The sequence below is a fragment of the Halichondria panicea genome, chromosome 11 (genome assembly GCF_963675165.1).
Source record: "Halichondria panicea chromosome 11, odHalPani1.1, whole genome shotgun sequence".
In the NCBI taxonomy this organism is placed as follows: domain Eukaryota; kingdom Metazoa; phylum Porifera; class Demospongiae; order Suberitida; family Halichondriidae; genus Halichondria; species Halichondria panicea.
The window spans coordinates 875,001-895,300 of NC_087387.1; the positions used below are offsets into that span (position 1 = coordinate 875,001).

Genomic DNA, 20,300 nt, shown 5'->3' on the forward strand with positions numbered 1-20,300 from the left:
TAACAGTGCCAATTTGACGGTGAATAATCCGACTATGATTGTCAACACGAGTAACGAGACGTCTGCGACACCCTCCACGGGCGGTCTTGGAAATATCGGAGGCTGTTCCGAACCCGACGTGTACACAATTCATGTACACGGCATCAATCTCGTAATCTTCGCCCTCGACATTATTTTCAGTCGCGTTCCGTTCCAGTTTATGCATTTCTTCTATCCCATTTTCTTCATGGTACCCTATGTATTATTCACGGTCATTTACTGGGGAGCTGGTGGCCTGAATCCTGTCGATAATCTGAGATATATATACGATACCATAAACTATGGAGACAACAAGACAGCTCCTCTCTACGCAATTTGTCTGATGTTTTCGCCTATTCCCATGTATTTTCTGCTCTTTCTGGCTGTCTGGCTAAGAGATGTTATCAGTACATACATCTCCTGTTGCTTTAGAGATATGACCCCTGCAGATGAAATAAAAGTCCCTGATGACATCACGGTTGAAAATGGAACAGAACAAGAACCCGAATCCACAAAACTGTAGTGTCTCTGTATAAAGTATAAATACTATTATTATAATCATCGCTGAAATTAGTTTATAATTATACCCTGCACAATTTTATTGTCATTGCACAATTAATGCCATACTCATAATTATTGTTTATTTTACGTATGGTTTCGGTTCATGTCCCGCACTCTCATAATTATCCGTATAAATTATAGTTTGATAAGAACAACAATACAACTGTTAAGTCGATAATTAGCAAGTGATATGACTGCATGTACACGTACTGCATATTAGCTAGCATGATAACATTTTATAAATAAGTTGAATTAACGTAATTAATACAGTTCATGTATCAATGGACGATGAGGGTTCAGAATGTTCGTTTATAGCTGACTCTTCTTTCGTGAGAACTGGTTGCACAGATGACAAGTCATCCATTGCCTGGAGAGAGCAATGATAATGGTCATTCAGTGGGTACAAGTACATAGGTCAGTAAAGCAGCTGGACAGTTTCAGAAAACTTAGGCTATACATAAATTATACAACCCACATGCTTAATGGCAGAAAGAATTCATTGAGCACCTTTGAGCTATAAAATTGGACAATCCCACCTAGAGTTATAGACAATCAAATTAAGCATCAAAACAGGCCCTGTTTCGGAAAAAACACACTTTTTCAAAAACAGAAGATTTGGGCCAGAAAACAATTATTGATTTAAGCAAAGAGCTACAAAATGAATCTTTTAAAAGTGAAATCGGACAATCCCAAGTAGAGTTATAGACAATCAAAGTTAGCTATCAAAACAGCCCTGTAACGTATGGAACAGGGGGTGTAAGTTTGTGTATAATTTATGTATAGATATAGCAGAGACCGAGTGTTTTATGAAATATACAGGTACAAGCACGAGGGCGAGCTGCCTAAATAAAACATGAGGATTCTCGTGTTTCATATCATGACGACCCCTTACCAAAGTATGCCTCTAGGCTACGCTACTATGTATATAACATAACACAGAAGGGACTGTATGACTTTTATTACGCCCTTGTAACCTTGTGACAACATAATAATCCTTACCTCCAACTCTCGCATCACTTCATCGAGAAAGTCTGTCGAGCTGTCCTTGTAGAGAAGGGCGGCTTTTATGGATTCCCTGAATACCTATACACGAGGAAACACTAATGCTGTGCATGCCGCTATCTCTATAGCAACCATGATACACGTACCTTGACAACATTGGTGCCATCTGAAGCAGACACAAAGAAAAAAGGAAGGTGATTGGCTCGAGCAAATTTGAAGCTTCGCTTCGTCACCTGATAATCGACTGTGGGTGGGCGGAGACAATAATGCAATACTAGATCACATGACTGATCACATGATCTCACCGTCTATCTTGTTGCCCACTAGTATACAGGGAATGTCTGGTCTGTGCTGTCTCAACTCTTCATACCAATGACCGAGATTCTTGTATGTAACCTTACGCGTCGTGTCAAACACCTGCAAGATAAAAAACATACTGTATAATGCGAAAATTTGATGAATGAGCCATTTGAACCAAAATGGCATTTTTAATTTAGCATCTCAGTCTAAGATTCAGGCGTGGCTACTACGGCAGTGACGTTACATCCACCGGTAAACTTTAATTTGGCAGTTGGAAATTTTTGAAAATTCGTCAAATTAAAAAGCTCGCCAAATTCCCCGCTATATTGTGGGGGCTCACCAGTACACAGGCGTGAGCTTGATGATAGTAGGAGGAATGCATGCTATTGAAGCGCTCCTGTCCAGCAGTGTCCCAGAAATCTGAGCAGGTATAATAATTATATAATCGTGTACTTAATATTGAATTAATGATTGTACGTACGCACACCACTCACCTACTAAGACTTTTTGACCCTTGACCTTGGTCTCGTACTTGTACAGAGTCAATGCAAACGTTGACTGTCGCTGAGGCTTACTGGTGGAGAGAGTTAAGAATAATTATTATTATCCGCAATAGAGAATTAATTGCGTCATGTATTTCCAATCAATGCTACCAGAATATTTATTGAGGATACTATTGATCTTCTAGAAATCTCTCAATCAGCCTGCATGGATACAATGTGGGTGTAACGTGCAGGCAGTATCTATGGGGCCACAGAGCTCACTTTGATTTCCCTACAGCACTGTCTCCTAAACAGATGACTTTGATGGAAGTAGAGTCTTTGCTGTCAGTAGAAGGCTCCTCAGCGGTCACCTTCAACACACGGCTGCTGCTCTTAGAGCTACTAACCACTATCTTGGAAGGTGCAACTACTTCAGCCATGACTTACAGATTTTGTGCAGAAGACTAGACTAACTCCACCCCCCCAAGTTTCAAGAGAGTTGTCACGCCCCAATTGTAAAGAGGGAAATCCCCACTCGCTCCAGGGAATTCCCCTCGGCTACAAGCCCTTCCCCTCAACGCACATGGTTTCTTGTGGTCAGTACCAAAAGAACATCCATTGACAGTGAACACCTCGAGGCTCAAACAAGATGGCTGACCAAGCTGAAGTAGTACCATTGGAGTAAGCTATCCTTTAAGTCAAATATAAATTGTTACATTGGTTGTATGAGCATGCATTTCAGTTTTACGATAATAATGTTACATAAACCGGCCCTTACGTTATGTCTACGTTGTCGTTACGTTATATTAGTGCTGAAGGCAAACCTCTCTCCAAGAAAGCAATCAAGAAGCAGCAAAAAGATGCTGAAAAGAGCAAAAAAAAGGCTGAAACAGCAGCCCGGCTAGTAAGTAGGGCCTATTCATTAAGCAACAATAATTATTGTCTTGGATAAACCACTAACCTCATTTCATTAATTATTATCTGTTCTACCCCCCACTATGTTCTACCCCCCGCCCACAGGAAAGCGAGGCTGCTGCAAGGGACAAGGATGTGAGTTTATGCACTCCCCGATAACTAATTACTATATAATAAAGGGCATACGCAATAAGCGGCTTTGTGGGTGAAGCCCCCCTCCCCAATATGTAATAAGATTCAGTGTGCCTTGCCAACCTCAGAGCCCCCCTACTTGTCTAAAATTGTCTACGCCTTTGTGACTATGATTATATAACTGCTTCAGGACGTGTCCAAAGATTGCTATGGAGACAGTCCCATTATCAAGTCAACTGAGAAAACCGGTGAGTAGCTAATCCCCCCGCCCCCACACACATTTTTTATGAGGGTGTTAACAATTTACTAAATTCTTATTCCATTGTTTGTTGTCAGATCGCAAATGGACGCATATTCGTGAATTAGTGACAGCAAAGGTCGGTCAAAAGTTCCTAATCCGAGCTAGAGTGCACAATCGCCGTGGAGCAGGTGAGTGGGCGGGGCTAGTATGACAAATTGACAACGCTATATCCAAGAAGTTATACAAGTGTTATTAGATAATTATGATTGTGTGTAAGAGTTGTACATTGCCAAGGTTTCACCTATAATGATGTTAATTGTGAAAATATGCAGTATACCTACTAAGCGCCACACATCAAAGGTTGCTATGGTGTCAGATTGAGGATATTGAGGCATGTAAATTGATGTTGTATTGGCTTTGGCTTCTCTCCAGACGAGTATTTTAGGGAGTGGAAAACAAAATCAATTAAAAGCTTAAATATTTTCAGATTACATATTATATGTGTATGTCATGTGGTTTATTGCTGTACGAATGATTTACGTATCCACCCACCCCATCTGTCTCTCTCTCTGTCTCTCTGTCTGTGTGTGTGTGCAGGGAAGTTGTGCTTCATAGTGCTTAGACAGCAGTACCACACTGTGCAGGCCGTGGTTGCCGTTAGCGAAACTGTGAGCAAACAGATGACCAAGTTTGCAACCGAGTAAGCTCACTTAATTGTCGATCACTACGAAACCACTCGAATGCAGTACGTGACTACCGTATTACTAGAATATTTTTCAGGTGAAAAATGAGCCATATCAGCAGAAAATTTGACCCTCTAACTATTGCATTCTGGCAAGGATCGTGTGTATTACTAGTAATTTTGCGCTTTTATTGTTGCAAATTAATCAACCATCGCAAAGTTCGCATATGTTTGATGCTCGCAAAACATTCTAGTAATACAGTATCAATCTTTTTTTTTTCCCACCCTTACAGTCTGAACTTGGAGTCGGTGTTGGACTTGGAGGGGGAATTGACAGCTGCCCCTGAACCAATCACAGGCTGCAGTCAGCAAGATGTCGAGCTCAAGGTTACCAAGGTGAGGAGGTAGTGTTGGCATGCATGTACATGAATACTGGCTGTACTGTAACAAAACCATAGACCAATGGCTGCAGAAACCCCAAAAGATGACGCTATGTTTGGTTAATACTATAATATATATATAATTATAATACACTCACTGTGGTGCTGCATGTATGTCCTCTGAGTGTGATATGTGATATCACTGTTCGTGTTTGTGTCTGTCTAACCAAATTATTGTATGCTATGACGGAAACCTCTCCCTGACTGGGCTAGCTTACAGGTATTAGCCCTCGTATTTGGGTATTTGGTTGCCATAGACAGGAAGAAGTTAGAGTAACTTGATTTCCTGTCACCGTAATATTTGTTGTACCAAACTGACAAATAGGGCGTCTGTTTGTTACTTGCAGTGTCCTTTTTTGGGTGTAGTAGCCGCAACGTGTTTATTGGCCTACCGTTAGTAGTCTTTGTTTGTTGAGTCAGCTGGCTGTACACCCACTCGCAGTTAAGCCATTGTTGATATGTCTTTACGTATTATGCATACAGCATACAGTGATGTGCCCAACATTTTTTGAAGAGGTGCCTATTTTCAATCTCAATTCATGCCTCTTTTCTGTACAGTACACTAGGCCTAAGAGGTTGATCTTTTTGTCTAGAGGTGGTTGGTTATATGTAGTACCAATCACCACCGACCAGTGGGAGCACTGCATCCAAAAGTTCTTGCTATTCTTGCTATACCCCTTGAACCCCCCCCCCACACACACACACGCACGCACGCACACGCACACACACACACACACACACACACACACACACACACAGCTCTTCTGTCTGAGCAAAGCCATGCCGCAGTTGCCTCTACAGATCGAGGACGCTATGAGACCTGAGCATTTGGTTGGTAATTAACACACTAATTAAAGGGGGGCTCCATTGATTAAGGGGGTCAAGAGTTGACTGGGATGAAGTAAGGTTTATTTTTGTATCTCTTACTATGCATCGCTCATGGTAACAAGTATAGTAGAAGAAGCAGCAGCCATGCATGGATCTTCCTTTCAATAATTGTCCTTGGCTGGTGTGAGCTTTATGTAGACAATACACCAATTCCTCAGCTCTCAAAACAGTCGGTCTATTTGCATTAAACAGACTCCTTATTTAGACTGGCTCATTGTGCTGCCCACTTGAAAACCCCCTGAGTTAGTCGCTTAGGAAGCAATTAGAGCCCCCTCATTGTGGTCAAAAAGGATGTACTACACCACGCATAACTATTAGAAACTTGTTGTCTTCATTTCACAAGTTGAAGGAACTTGGTGCACGTTAGAATAAAGTAAAGCCCCACCTACATGTATATAATTATAACCACCCCCTGACAGGAGGATGGTCCGCAAGGTCGTGTCAATCAAGACACCAGGCTCGACAACAGGATCATCGATCTACGAGTGAGATAAAATGGATCAGCCTTCTAAACTATAATATGCACGTACAAACACCTTTTTTAGGTCACTATAAGAATTTCAATTGAATTCTAATAAATGAAATGTTTGTCTGCAATATTCATCATGATCTCATCCTTACTCCCCCTCTCTAACAGACCACGGCCAATCAGGCCATCTTCCGTGTGGAGGCAGCCGTGTGTCGACTGTTTAGAGAGTATCTGACTGCCCAGAACTTTGTTGAGATTCATACGCCTAAGATCATATCAGGTATTAATAGCTAATTATGTGATGTCGCTTGAATTCTTTCCCACAATGCTGGCAAACATGACCCACAAGGTGTGGGTTTGAGTTACGGTCTTCTTATATAAGATCACCTGTGTGTACCTAGTGGAGGCGTATAATTATTATAATAGTGTTTGGGGGTTTCAAAAGTACCAGGGTTATGTGTTATTAATATCTCTTATTTCTGCTTACATAATATATGTTTATCCACCATTCAGGCGGCTTTTGTTAGATATTCAATATTAATTATCATCCTTTTTTAGAAAGAATGTACGTCTGCTGACAATTATGGCATTTAAGTCATATGCCTCTGTAGCCAGGTCACTCCAATGGAACTAGGAATTATGTGCGTATTCTCATTATTAATGCCTTTATAAGTATACCACAAGAGCAGGCATGACAGTGTGGGTTTGAGTTACACTTTTCTTATATAAGAGTTCGATTGTCTCTGGCAAGTGTTTGGGCTTCAGGTATTATTCGGGAAGGTACCGGGATGTGTCTTATAATTACGTCTTGTTGTTTTATCTTACATAATTATTAAAACGTACCACACTTTCAATTTTTGCTGCGTGTAGATTTGTGATCATTTTAGTTAAGTTGTATGAATGTTGCTTACATGTGTTCTGAAGGTTCTTACAATATGAATATAACTTTTTCTCTAGCCATGTTACTTCTACAATGTGTTACATAACATAGACCTCCCTGTGTGGCATAGTTATGTCAGAATATCAAACTGTGTGTGACTGTGTGGAGTGTTATTAGATTTGCATGCTGATATCACTTCATGTTATGTAACTAAATACAATGTAACTTTGATTTGACTTGACGGAGTGAGATATTTCATGTTGCAGTTTCATCATTATACGTACGACTAATTATCTTTCACAAAAAAAAAGATTGAATTTGGATACAAGTTGTGTAGAAAAAGAATAAGAAATGGCAGTAATCAAGCTAACTAAGTGGATGTACTTACTGGAAAGTTAACGAATAAACTATTTGAGCCTCTAAGCATTGGTGGTACTTGCACGTTGGGTTCTGCTGCTTGTCTAGCTCTTATCCACAGTGAGAGAGTTGTGTTAGCATCTTTCAATAATCTCCTCAGGCTGTTAATCTCAGCCTTTAGCACCTGCAGGCATAAACATAAACAGGTGTAAAATTGCATGGCTTGGGCATTTTTTTTTACTTACATCAATCTCTTGCTTAAGTTTTTGGTTCTCTGTGATAGCGTCTCGTGCAGATTTTATCTCCACATCGAGTTTCTTTCTCCTCATGTCCCTAGATCTCTTAGCTGCATCATTATTCTTTCTTCTCCTTGCCCAATACTTTGCATCTTTTCTCTCATCTGGTACAGGAGTTCTCTGTGTTGTGGGAAAAAGGGAGTATAGGTATCAAAGGCATTCTTGAATTTTCAATTTGGTTGCATAGTTACTTAACCCTAATTGATTTATCTCATGCTATGCAGACATTGCATGTGCATGGCATTTTATCATAACATACTTTTTTTCTCTTTGGAAGTGAGCCATGCTCTTCATCAGCGTCTAGGTCATCACTGCTGTGACTCTCGTGGTTACTGATGTTACTACAATCATAGGAGGCCTTGGGAGAGAGCTGGAACGCTGCAGTATCGTCCCCACTGCCTCCCTGGAAGATGTCATAGGAGCTGCTTGAGCTACCAGCTACAATGGAAATCAATAAATTGATGAAATTGATACAAATGGGTTGAGCACAATTAATTATAGACAGCAAGTATATTTTCAGGAGGCCGTACGTTTAGTCCCGTTGGATGTTACAGAGTCTTGTTCTGCATGAGTGCCATTGCTGCCATTACTGCCATTGGTAGCTCCAGGAGTAGCAATGATGGAATAGTTCATCCCCTGAGCCACAGTTGAGGTACCGTTCCAGAGCGGTAGGGATGTGGTGGTCGGCCCTGCAATGAAGAGAAGAGTGATCATGCCATGATCGTACAATAATGCACTTGGTTATCGTATTAAACTTACTGTACATATTGAGCTCTGACATAACTGAATCTGGAGACATCTCATTAGCCAGGTAGAGAGAAGCTGGAGTGTTAATGCTTCTTAGAGCCACTGAGCTGCTCATATGGTCCATTGCACTGTTGTATTCTCCACTGGAAGTTGTAGTTGCTGAGGGCTTTTGGTTGCTTTGAGACTTTGCTGCATCCATTCAGTTAACCAGGATCTGCTATTAATTATATAGAGGTGTAATGATTAGATCCTGCACAGGACGAAGCTTTGGCTTGAAGTTATTGCTGATGGAGTAAAGCCTGACCTTCACGGTGTACAAAGCTCAACCTGGCCAGAAGCTGCGTGCAGTGACTCATAGCTCAAATCTCTACGTCACTATGACGGTTTTCCCAGTAAATTGAAGAGTATCCGGTGATTTACTAACAAATATTGTGGATGTTTTACGGTGTTTGCTTATAGTATCCTGTCATGACATAGAAGCACAGTCTGTTTCTGTAAATCATTATCTGTGCTTATGCAACTCGTGCACGCTTTCTGGGGGTTGTGGTAAGGAAAAGCGGGGTATTTTAACAGCAAAAATTGTTTATATGGGTGGGGCCACGCCCAAGCCAGGGAGCTCTGTGGGCATATATATCTCAGGCTGACCCAGCTAGCTATTGCACTATAGAACTAGAGCACTAAAGTGCAAACCCTCGGCCGGCTGGTGACACGATTAAGAAACGATATAATGCAGTGCATGTAGTGATGTATGACTGAGCTGTCTGTCTAGCATGCACAGCAACTCAGGAGCAATGAAACAGATGTTGAGTTTTAGTGGTACATAGATATATGCACTGTGGATCACAGCAAAGAAGCTTGGAGTCTCAGAGAAGTATGGCTCCTGGAGTAGGACCTAGCAGTCTGCCTCTAGATCTACTACAGTGACAGCAAGCCAGACACAATTCTAGCTTTCTATTTTAGCGACCTTTTTCCATTGTTCTTGGTACGGGATCACTTTAGCTGTAAATACGTAGGTGCCTCGAATAAAGGCCGTGTGTAGTAGTTGCATAAGTTCAAGATTTTTAGCTTTTGCTCGCTTTTATTCGACAGCGAAGCTTTAACATCAAAATCTGTCAAATTTAAAACTACTACCTTGTTGTGTTGAGGCTATCCATGGCATAAACACAGTGCTATCACATCCAGGTGAGTAGACTCAGAATACACAGACAGACAGACAGACAGACAGACAGACAGACAGACAGACAGACTGACTGATAACTATAACCCGTGGCGCCGCGGCGCGCCTCGGGTTAATTATGCATGCAGGATACCAGGAGTGCATTAAGAACTCCTGATGATACACAAGTTAAGTATACAGCAAACTACTTGCTGAGTCTGCATAATGTTTATTTGTTGTGGTTCAGGCATAATTATTAATATAAATCTGAAGTGCATTTCATTTTATTCTTTTTCGGCCTCTTACAGCTGCAAGTGAAGGAGGTGCAAACGTGTTTGAAGTCACCTATTTCAAGGGTGAGCATACACAAGTCAATAAGACCCTCTGTGTCCTATACCGTATAGCGGGTAATTTTCATTCGTGCAAATTTTCAGACGAACAACCCTTTTAAATATTTTATATTTTTTAAAAATTTCGTACAGCTCAGGATAGTGACGTTGAATCTATTACGGTAGAATAATTTCGTTTTGTATGATGCTCTTCAATACGAAATGTACTAAAATGTCCACCATACGAAAATAACCCGCTATACGGTATCTAATGCACACCCTTATAGGCCAGGCCTACCTTGCTCAGTCACCACAGCTGTATAAGCAGATGGCACTCTGCGCTGACTTCGACCGAGTCTTCACTATCGGAGCAGGTGACTTGATTATTGTATTAAGATTGTAAGTGAGTCTGTATTGCAGAATGCCTTTTTAATCATTTCTATTTCCCCAATAATACCCCCCACCCTCTACCCCCCCCCCCCACCTAGTGTTTCGTGCTGAGGATTCCAACACTCATCGACATTTGTGCGAGTTTGTTGGCATGGATATTGAGATGTGTTTCTACGAGCATTACCATGAGGTACAGGGTCATTAAGTTAACTTGCACACCAACTGTACACACACCTCACTAGTTATGTTGATGATCATTACCTATTGTATATAACTTAAACTTGAAGATGTATAGATCCTTACCCACTAACTTCCACTAATGAATGAGTGGCCAAAAATATTCCTAGTGTTGTTCACTTCTCTTGTCATTCATTAGAAAACATTTCCCCCTCCCACACACGCACACGCACACACACACACACACACACACACGCACAACAGGTGCTTGATGTCATTGGAGGGATGTTTGTGAACATGTTCAAGGGACTGCAAGAACAGTAAGTTTATTGCAGCCATGTGTATATATATATTGTGTGTGCTGACGATATACGATCACTGATCACGCTCTAAGCATGTGTTATTATAATAGATGTGTTGGTCCAAGGGTGAATGCAATGTGAAATGTGTTTTAGCAAAGAAGGAAAACACAAGGCTAGCCCGTTCGATTCGGACAGAATTGATAGATTTTGAGTAGTCCCAGATTTGTGATCTAATAAAACATATATTCAGTAGGTCTAAGGAGAGGTCTATCTCTAGTCTCGTTCCCAGCCTCGTTGTCTCTAGCTAGGCCGCCAACTTCGTTAAAATCGGCCTGGAACCGAGGCTAGTCTATCCCATGCATGTTTTTGTTTGAAATTGGTTTGTATATACACAGTCCTTAAATGCAATAACAGCTTTAGTATACAGTAGCGCACTAGTTATATCAACAACAATTTTTGTCCTAATTATAATGATTCATTAACTCCTCCCCCCAGATGTGCTGAGCAGATAACCACTGTACACAAGCAATATCCGGCAGAACCTTTCAAGTTTCTAGAGCCATCGTGAGTATAAATACTATGAAGATACAGCATTGATTAAACTGCGTAGATTTTGTGAATTCTGTCTTGTTAGTAATATACTACATTATATTAATGGTGGAGCTGTATATACATCCCATTTATTTATTTTGAAAGTACTAGAATCGGCTCCTCTGTAACTAGAATTCTGATGGTCCAAATTAAACGATTTTACAAGTTTAGACCTTTAGAGCGTGTTCAGTTTCCATGGTATGCTCAACTCTCAAAATTGGAACGGGCCAAAAAATACATTCGATTTTAACACGTCATCTAAAAGGCCTATCTCTAAAAATAAAGAACTAAAGTTATGGCCGTTCAAAGATGCTTTGGCATCACATAAATAAACTTAATTTGTTTTACCCCAGGCATCAATGTGGTGTTATAACACAGTGTGTCTATGACGATGATTGAAAGTGGTAGTGTGTCTGCACATAGGAATGGGCACTCATTAGCTAGAGAGGATTCATAGAATGTGGCTAGCACAGGAAATGCGGTGGCCAGTGTGGCTAGCACAGGAAATGTATATGCCAGTGTGGCTTACACAAAGGATATGACTCTTTTCTGGGCATGTGTGTCATTGTAATGCTTGCCCCACTAATTTCTGTTGTAACTATAGTGTGATTTGTGTTCTTGTCATTGTAGCTTCCTCCAACAGCATAGAATTTTTAATGGCAGGTGGCTACTTTTAATCCTCAATATCAATTCAACAAGCCACGCACATTTCTCTTTTTTATAGCCTATAATTTATAGCATGTAGTAAACTAAGCCTAAGAGGTGGTTAGTACCAACCACCACCAGCGTACACATCCCTGCATACACATGCTATGTTTGTTTGTTACAATCGCTATGAAGGCATGTATTTGTTTGCCTCGTCCCTCACTTCTGCTTCTTCATTAATTACTTGATCAAAGGATCACGGTTAGAAATTCTTTTCTCAAGAAGCCATTGATTGTTCGCTGGACAGTGCTATTATAATTGTATTGTGGTTTTGAGATCACACAAACCACTAAAAAAGATAAAACTTAATCTTTCCGTCTAGTATTCCATTGACTGCATATACCTCCCAAGAAAGTGGACGGTCTCTTTAGATGTTCTTAGAGCATGTTAGGTGTCCAACACATCTGGTGAACTTGGAATGAAGGGAAGTATTCTCATTCCAAACATAAATGTATAATGAATGTACTGGCCTTCGTTTTTCCTCCTAGCCCATTAATTAAAGCGACACTAACACATCATCACAATCAGTGTGATTCACAATGATACCTACATGTATACAGGAAGTATATATAATGGTATCCATGGTCACTGTTGCTATTCATTACTGATGGAGTTCCACTTCCACTTATACACCCATCAAAGACATTGGGGTGACCTGGGTTAGTTCTATAACAGGTATAGCCTTCCTACATGTCCGAGAAAAAGATCTCATAAGCGCGGTTGATTGAGGTAGCTGGGCCCAGAGGAGGTACGACACAGGTACCTTGATTAGTGTCATAATTATTACATACCACTCACGTGTTGTAATTATTGTCGAGTCAGCAAATATGTTAGGTATAGAAAACTCAGCATTTAAAAAACTATAATAAAAACAACAGGCAGCAATTGCAAGATCACTTCTAGGTAGCTAGTCTGTTAGTTCTCAGGCCATGTGGTCACTGCACTGAGCATCATTAACATGCTGACTCGACAATAATTAGTATTATGTAATAGTTAATTGCCAGTTACACTAATTGAGGTACTCGTGTCGTACCTCCTCTGGGTCCTACCCCCATTGGTCAATCTTCTGAACCCCTGCCCCCCCTAACAACCACTAACTGTTCGTCCATCATGTATACAATAGTAACTGTATTACTAGCGACCTTTGCAAATGAACAAAATCAGCAGAATGTTAACATTTTGGCCATCCACTTTTGCGTTCTGGCAAGGATCGGGATGTTTGGTATAATAATACCATATAGCGGGTAATTTTCGGGGGACAAAATATTCATGGTTCAGCAATATTGAGACATTTCGTGAGTAATATTTTCGTGGTTGCTGCTTGGATTATAGGTAAAGGTAGGCAAGGTCGCTTCATTCGTGGGTAAAATATTCGTGGTCAGACCTCCAACCACGAAAACCACGAAAATTTTGTCCCACGAAATACGGTATACATGTATAGAATTTGATTTTGCCAAACGATCAACATTCGCTAAATTGCATATGTTTGATGCTCACAAATGGGTCCCTTCCCTATATGTAATACGGTAATGTTATGTTTGTATACATAAATTATGCACAATGGTTCCAATGCAGCTTTTGTATGCGTGACAACATAATTAACTGTGTACGTAGCAGCGTTGTGTCGCTTTATTAGTCATAATCAATATTTATATATACTATTACTTTAGCTATTAAGTCGTCACAAAGTACATCACATCACATCACTGATGCAGGGATAAGGTTTCCTTACCAACTCGTGTCATTATCTCAGCAGCTCCATTATTCAAAATAAGAGCATATTATCAGTAACAGAACATTCTGTAATAGAACACTACGTATATAAAGTTACATAACAGTAATATAAAGTTGCATAAAGTTAATTTAAATACTTGGCATGTAACTATGTGTTCTTAATTAAGTGAATACATGCTAGCTCTTATACAAACTCGATCATTACTCAGATATCTCTCTCCCCTTTATTTGAATATAACATAATTATTATAATTATAACAGAGCCTATAATTTTTATGACTGGTGCATTCTTAACTTGTTGCTAGTAGCAACCACCCTCTGCATATGTGCGTATTGGTTGACTACTATACCTTCTTTGTTTCCTCCCACAGGCTCGTCCTCAATTATTCAGAGGGTGTGGCTATGCTGCGAGCCAACGGAGTGGAGATGGGGGACGAGGACGATCTGACGTAAGGGGGGGTGTGCTATAATTATACTAATGAATTATTTGATTATTTAGTCATTCTTAAGGCAATCTTCTAAACTTGGACTGCATGTGTGACGAAAAGGGACCGTATAGCACTAAATTTTCGAGGGGCTTAATTTTCGTGGATTTCGTAGGTTAGAATTCTACACGAACATTGTACAATGAAATGGCTTTTAGAGGCCAATCCACAAAATAGAAGTGCCTCAAAAATTTCGTGCTATACGGTATATAAGTCAATTAAAAAAACCTATTCAGTTTGAACTTTATTATTACACAGAACTGATAATTGTACCTCTTTATACACGTGTAGTACGTTCGTCTTTAAGTACATTTCATATAAGAGGTATTTCGTGTGCAGTAATTAAATGCATTGTTTATATATTTGCCTAATGTCATAAACGTGCAGTCTTTCAGATAATCTAATTACGTGTCGGACACCTAATGCTATTAGGATGTGAGCGCGCAAATGTTATGTAAGATTGTGTGGGTGTGTCCTATGCAGCCCACCATGTAATGATTGTGTGTGGGTGTGTCCTATGCAGCCCACCATGTAATGATTGTGTGTGGTTGTGTCCTATGCAGCCCACCATGTAATGATTGTGTGTGGGTGTGTCCTATACAGCCCACCATGTAATGATTGTGTGTGGGTGTGTCCTATGCAGTACACCAAACGAGAAGTTGCTGGGGAAACTAGTGAAAGAAAAGGTACGTTTGTGAGACAGTAGCTCAGGGATGTGCCCACACTGGTCGGTGGTGGTGGTTGGTACTAGACAAAAATAACCACACCTCTTAGGCCTACTTTGCTACGTAAAATAGACACATTTTTATCGAGTTGAGGATCACCTCGAAAAATCTGTTTTGTTTGTCATAATAATTTATTAGCTCGTTAGTGTAATTCGTTCGTTCCTCTTGAGGTCATTATTAACTCCGCTTCTCCCTGCCGGTGTAATTGACCAAATGATTTGCAGCTGCTAAAGAGTTAATTGCCTGTAATCTGTAATGGATGTGTTATGTGTATACCTACAATAACACAGCCATTGCTCTCGTAGTTAAATATTTGCTGCATGCAACCTTCCATGAGAATTAAGGTGTGGTGCCAGAATGTGTGGGCGGCTGAACAGCTGATTAGTCGTTGTTTTGTAAAGTAACAGGTAATGTATGTACGCACACCTGTTAATGTATATTGAAATTACGTACTAAAATTATTGTCAAATAAAGCTTTGTTTTGCGTTTATCAATGTTATATTGTTTGCCATGCAGTATGACACTGACTTCTACATGCTGGACAAGTACCCTCTGGCAGTGCGTCCGTTCTACACAATGCCTGACCCCAATGACCCCGTGAGTCGCCACTACCAATGTACTTCCGTAGAGCTATATGAACGTTTTTCAGCAGCCGTAGCATTCAACAATTTGTATCTCTCTATCCATCCAATGGTATAATTATGCTTAAATCCTTTCGGTCCCAAATGTTTAGTGTTTCCCAAATTTCGGTAGCTAACTCTGACCAACCCTGGTGTTCCCCTCTGGTGTACCTCAGAGGAGGTCTGACATGCGTGCACGAATCACTACAAGTGCTAGTGTATTTGGCCTGGATGTTAGTTATCATGTGTGACCGCAATGACATCAATGCACTGAACTTGTAGTGATTCGTGCACGCATGTCAGACCTCCTCTGAGTGTACCTAGTACATTATGTGTATATGACTTAATTCATGTGTATGCAGGCGCAGTCATAGTGTTTGTGTGTGGTGGGAGGGTGTGTGTGTGTGGGGGGGGGGTGCAGTGCTTACATCAAATAGTAAGTATTGTTATAGTTGCATTCTTAGTGCGTAGCTGCTCTGGAAGTTAAATCACATGCATGTATACACTATCACATGCATTTTATCGTAGCAATTCATTTTCTTCTCGTAGCTGTATGATTACATACGAATTGTTTACGCACGTGGAGTGTGTGTTTACATATCTGGGCTGTTTATAGCAATAATATAAACGGTTGTGTCTAGACTGGTCGTATATGTAGAGCCCCTGGGGGGTGCCCCCAGGATGGAGCAACACATGGGAGCAGTGTTAATCGGTATTCTGTTGATGTATTGCAGGATGCTTCGTGTGGAAAATGTCTGGATTTCCTACATTTATGGTTATCTTTGTGGCTCCACCAGTATATCCTGTCATAGGGTGTTGCCAAGGTCATGCAATGTTATTATTGTGATAGCCCAGCTGACAATGATCTTATTGCCCTGAGGTCATTATGAGCATCACTTTGTTTACAAGGATGTTGGGTCTTTCCCTGTGCCTTCTTTCACACGGTGTCTACTGTGACTGAGATGCGCAATAATTGAGTTAAAACCCTGACCCAGCGTTTCCCTTGGAAGGTAGTATGGTGATGAAATTTCCTCTGATTCTAAGAATTGCAGGTCTGAACCACAAGATAAATAGTGGCAGCGCCCTCAAGTCATGCCCCAGGATAGGCTCTTGACCCCATGCAGCTGTGGTGCATGTGTGCATACCAAAATTACACACCCATGTAGAGAGGAACGCAATGCAATGTAATTAACGTGGTACTCTTTGTGGCAACTAAAGTAGCTCCCATCACAGCTATTTTAACCATTTCTCGGAATCTATCTATCAACTGTTTATGTGGAAGTGTACCTGTGGGCTTGTTATGAAGAGAGCGCTGGCCTCAGGGCTATATAATTATATGTACACTTGTGTAGCACTTAGTGCATCCCTTAAGGGAACGTGTAGTGAAGAAGGGTTTAATCTTTGAGTGCACATGTCCTAACAGTCACACGCTCCCTTGGCAGCTGTATATGAATGTGAGGTTGCTAGGTTGTTGAGACTGTGGGACTGTAACGTAATTATATATATATCTCTATTGTACAGAGGTGGCTGGTTGTTTTGTACACAATTGAATTAACTAGTTCATTTGGGACCTGGGTGTCAATTTGGATTTTTTATCATAGTTGGCCATTCATCAGCGGTGTCCATTAAGAAGGTTATATACGTCTGTTCCCATTGCCACCCATAAACATATTGAATGTGTACGCTTAATAACCGTCTGACCACTTACAATCATGTTAATGGGTGTTTTAGCATTAATATTGTATTCATGGTCCGCAACAGGTGTATATAACAAAGATCAAAGCTACATACGTACTCTTCCAGGTGTTCGTCTTATCTATTCATGACTCATTGTGATGCTTATGTGGTGTGTAAGTATGTGTATTGTGGGATAGTATGTAAACAACATTATATTCATTGCACTTTAGTCATAGTTGACAAATTAGTCATTAAACAGTTGACAAATTAGTCATTAAACCTCCTTCCCATGCATATCTATATTAGCTACGCTATCGCTCATCCATTCATCCGTATCATTAAGCAAAAAAATATCGTTACCAGCCACATAATTTATTCTGCCCCCCCCCCCCCCCATATACATTAAGGATATAACCAAAACTCTAGTTATGGCTTATCAAAGAGTGAAAGCAATGTTACAGTACATGAACATGCAATTTCAATGATGCCACAGAAATCGTCTATCGCTCATCCGTTCATCCGTATTGTTCAACAACAAAAATATCGTTACCATGGCACACCTACATGTAATTCATTCTGCCCCCCCCCCCCCCACCCTATACACACATGCCACAGAAATCCTCCAACTCGTACGATATGTTTATGAGAGGTGAGGAGATTCTCTCCGGTGCTCAGAGGATTCACGACCCAGACCTTCTCACGGAAAGAGCTCTTCACCACAATCTTGGTGAGTACCGTATAGCAGGTATATTTCGAGGATATAAAGTTTTCGCTGATTAAGCATGTAGCATGTACTGTGATACCGTCGAATTTTAATATTGCATGCATGCACTCTGCAAAAGGCTGCTATTCAAACTAGCAAAAACTTTTCTAACAGTCTTTCCATGAAAATTACCAGTAGCGGATCCAGTGCATGGCACAAGGGGCATATACTCTGCCTTTCTTGCTAAAGACCAGCGATCACTGTAGATTAGCTCGAATAAGATCTGTGTGCCCTAGCTCATTCTTTGTAACTTTCAACAAAGTGGGTGTGGCTTAGAGCATGCAGAATAGCAGCCGATGTAGACTTTTGAAGCTGAAGAGCCAGCTGACTTATGCATTCCTGCTATCTGTATGAAAATTGTAATTTAATTATGAAAGATTTTAATTGCAATATTGCAATATGCATATATTTGATTTGTGGTCATGTTATGTTACCGTGTGTGCAGACCTGCAACAGATCAAGGCGTATATCGACTCCTTCCGTTATGGAGCCTATCCCCACGGCGGCGGTGGAATAGGTGAGAGCTAGGAACAATATATACAACATGATGTGTTATGTGAGATATGTTGTGTGTGTTCATTGATTTGTTTTACAGCATGATTTGTTGACATTTCAATGACTGACTTTAAGGTACAATCCAGCTTTCCCCTGAGGAGCTGCTTTTGCTGTGGCAACTATGTTGCTTGGTAACAGGGAATAATTAATGGGTCATTTCCACAGGAAGTAAAGCTTTGTTTGGGTCAACTCTGTGCATACTTATGGTAATAGATTCCTGGAGCTAGATCAGTTCCATTTGACTCAATTACTAGGTTCTTGGTATTGAGCAGAAGCTGGTTCCTGGCATAGTTTGCTTGAGATAGCCTGGAGCTTCTCAGAAACTACTAACTTGTTTGGGTTCCAGAAACTTGAGCAGTTCTAAGAAGGTTGGCACTGCATTAGTATAATAGTATATGGGCATACCAGTGTGGTCACACTGCTTGTATTGTTAGCCTGCCAAGCAGATAAAAGCTTTCTCTATTTACATAATTATTATGACCTTACCCCTGTGTGTATTATGTCAGTATGCATGCATGGTGTGTGTTTGTGTAGTAACTTGAAACGTTGTTGTCTTGTATATGCATTTAGTCAGAGGTCGTTTCTAATAATTGACCCTTGACCCTTGTGCACTGGTGTATATATGACAATCTTAGGGGGGTCTGTAAATAATGATGCATTCTGTAAGCACAAAATTAATAGGGCGATAAGTTTGGTTTAACAGTGGGGGATAGTTTACAACTGGTAATTTGCTGATCCTTATCACAATGGTCAATGGTGTTGTTTAACAGTGTGCTTTATCGAACCTGTCCTTTATTAGTTGGGTATCTGATGATGAAGAACAGATGCGCTAAAGCCTATTCATTATAGAGGAAGCAAAGGGTTGATATTAAAGCGGTTGATGATCTCACATTGGTCTACACACAACTACATGTACTCTAGTGGCCCTGTGTGCACTGACTTAATCCTGTGTGCACTGACTTAATTAGCTTTCTATTAGCTGCGTTGTTTTGGTGGTGACATAATAAGGAAGTCAGTAACAGCGCCTCTCTATGTGTATACCCTCTCTCCCCTCAGGCAAAGTACAACCCCTTTATGTGTATACCCTCTCTCCCTTCAGGCATGGAACGAGTGTGTATGTTGTATCTGGGACTCAACAACATCCGAAAGACGTCCATGTTTCCAAGGGACCCCAAGAGGCTCACCCCCTGATGGAAGATATGAATCAATGAATGACTGTGACCTTTACTATTATTATACGTATATAGTAGAACAATGAATTTGTAGTTTTGACTTGAGATCAAAGGATTTTCTGAGCTTGTCTTTATTAATATGATAATGTGCGTGCTCCCCTATTGTACGGACATACATTATGTAGGCTTCAACCATAAAGGCCATGTTTTCATGTTATGGGATGAATTGTATGTAATTGTATGGTAAGTGAGATCATAAGCTTTTGGTAATCTTTCTTTCTTGGAAATACACAAGGTTTCTTTGCATAGCAGGATGAGCATCAGAATTTGTCAGTGCTCATTATTAATTAAAATGTGTGTCACCATACTACTGGTCTATAGCATCCCTTGTTCATTTGCCCCACTCTTATTTGGCGGCTCATATTAATTAAAATGTGTGTCACCAGTCTTGGTCTAATAGTATCCAGTCTTGGTCTAATAGTATCCAGTCTTGGTCTATAGCATCCCTT

The 20,300-nt window shown here is 40.5% G+C and overlaps 4 protein-coding genes across 4 annotated transcripts in view; 2 read left to right on the forward strand and 2 right to left on the reverse strand.

Annotated features, from left to right (window-relative positions):
• LOC135343529 (uncharacterized) overlaps window positions 1-666 on the forward strand; it is a 2,162-nt gene extending 1,496 nt beyond the window's left edge. Inside the window, exon 3 of the mRNA XM_064540490.1 lies at window positions 1-666. This exon is cut by the window's left edge and continues 395 nt beyond it. Coding sequence (XP_064396560.1) covers window positions 1-541 — 541 coding nt within the window. The 3' untranslated portion in view covers window positions 542-666.
• A 44-nt stretch (window positions 667-710) lies between these two features.
• LOC135343532 (rab-like protein 2A) lies at window positions 711-2,847 on the reverse strand. The gene is made up of 8 exons (XM_064540492.1): window positions 2,646-2,847; window positions 2,556-2,585; window positions 2,376-2,455; window positions 2,222-2,301; window positions 1,887-1,998; window positions 1,728-1,825; window positions 1,579-1,662; window positions 711-946 (listed from the first exon to the last, which is right to left on the reverse strand). Exons 1-8 carry the CDS (start codon window positions 2,801-2,803, stop codon window positions 851-853), a joined length of 738 nt encoding a protein of 245 aa, XP_064396562.1. The 5' UTR covers window positions 2,804-2,847; the 3' UTR covers window positions 711-850.
• Window positions 2,848-2,885: 38 nt separating this feature from the next.
• Window positions 2,886-19,919, forward strand: LOC135343527 (aspartate--tRNA ligase, cytoplasmic-like). Its single transcript, XM_064540488.1, has 21 exons — window positions 2,886-3,044; window positions 3,174-3,267; window positions 3,384-3,413; window positions 3,601-3,658; window positions 3,747-3,839; window positions 4,249-4,351; window positions 4,627-4,729; window positions 5,533-5,604; window positions 6,081-6,146; window positions 6,299-6,410; window positions 9,875-9,922; window positions 10,183-10,269; window positions 10,384-10,475; window positions 10,727-10,782; window positions 11,260-11,328; window positions 14,166-14,243; window positions 14,923-14,965; window positions 15,521-15,601; window positions 17,917-18,028; window positions 18,510-18,581; window positions 19,719-19,919. The coding sequence occupies exons 1-21, from the start codon at window positions 3,013-3,015 to the stop codon at window positions 19,808-19,810; spliced, it is 1,593 nt and encodes a 530-aa protein (XP_064396558.1). The 5' UTR covers window positions 2,886-3,012; the 3' UTR covers window positions 19,811-19,919.
• Window positions 7,248-8,716, reverse strand: LOC135343530 (transcription factor atf-2-like). The gene is made up of 5 exons (XM_064540491.1): window positions 8,423-8,716; window positions 8,194-8,352; window positions 7,923-8,101; window positions 7,613-7,783; window positions 7,248-7,551 (listed from the first exon to the last, which is right to left on the reverse strand). Exons 1-5 carry the CDS (start codon window positions 8,607-8,609, stop codon window positions 7,381-7,383), a joined length of 867 nt encoding a protein of 288 aa, XP_064396561.1. The 5' UTR covers window positions 8,610-8,716; the 3' UTR covers window positions 7,248-7,380.
• Window positions 19,920-20,300: the final 381 nt, after the last annotated feature.

What these genes read in the sequence shown, in the direction of transcription:
- LOC135343527 (XM_064540488.1), top strand. Translation starts at nt 3,013, where the DNA reads ATGGCTGACCAAGCTGAAGTAGTACCATTGGA. An exon ending in GCTGAAGTAGTACCATTGGA is followed by an intron (nt 3,045 to 3,173) that starts GTAAGCTATCCT and finishes ACGTTATATTAG; the next exon opens with TGCTGAAGGCAAACCTCTCT. An exon ending in ATGACCAAGTTTGCAACCGA is followed by an intron (nt 4,352 to 4,626) that starts GTAAGCTCACTT and finishes CCACCCTTACAG; the next exon opens with TCTGAACTTGGAGTCGGTGT.
- LOC135343532 (XM_064540492.1), bottom strand. Translation starts at nt 2,803, where the DNA reads ATGGCTGAAGTAGTTGCACCTTCCAAGATAGTGGTTAGTAGCTCTAAG. An exon ending in AGATTTCTAGAAGATCAATA is followed by an intron (nt 2,456 to 2,555) that starts GTATCCTCAATA and finishes TCTCTCCACCAG; the next exon opens with TAAGCCTCAGCGACAGTCAA. An exon ending in GGGTCAAAAAGTCTTAGTAG is followed by an intron (nt 2,302 to 2,375) that starts GTGAGTGGTGTG and finishes ATACCTGCTCAG; the next exon opens with ATTTCTGGGACACTGCTGGA.
- LOC135343530 (XM_064540491.1), bottom strand. Translation starts at nt 8,609, where the DNA reads ATGGATGCAGCAAAGTCTCAAAGCAACCAAAAGCCCTCAGCAACTACA. An exon ending in AACATCCAACGGGACTAAAC is followed by an intron (nt 8,102 to 8,193) that starts GTACGGCCTCCT and finishes TTTCCATTGTAG; the next exon opens with CTGGTAGCTCAAGCAGCTCC. An exon ending in AACTTAAGCAAGAGATTGAT is followed by an intron (nt 7,552 to 7,612) that starts GTAAGTAAAAAA and finishes TTATGCCTGCAG; the next exon opens with GTGCTAAAGGCTGAGATTAA.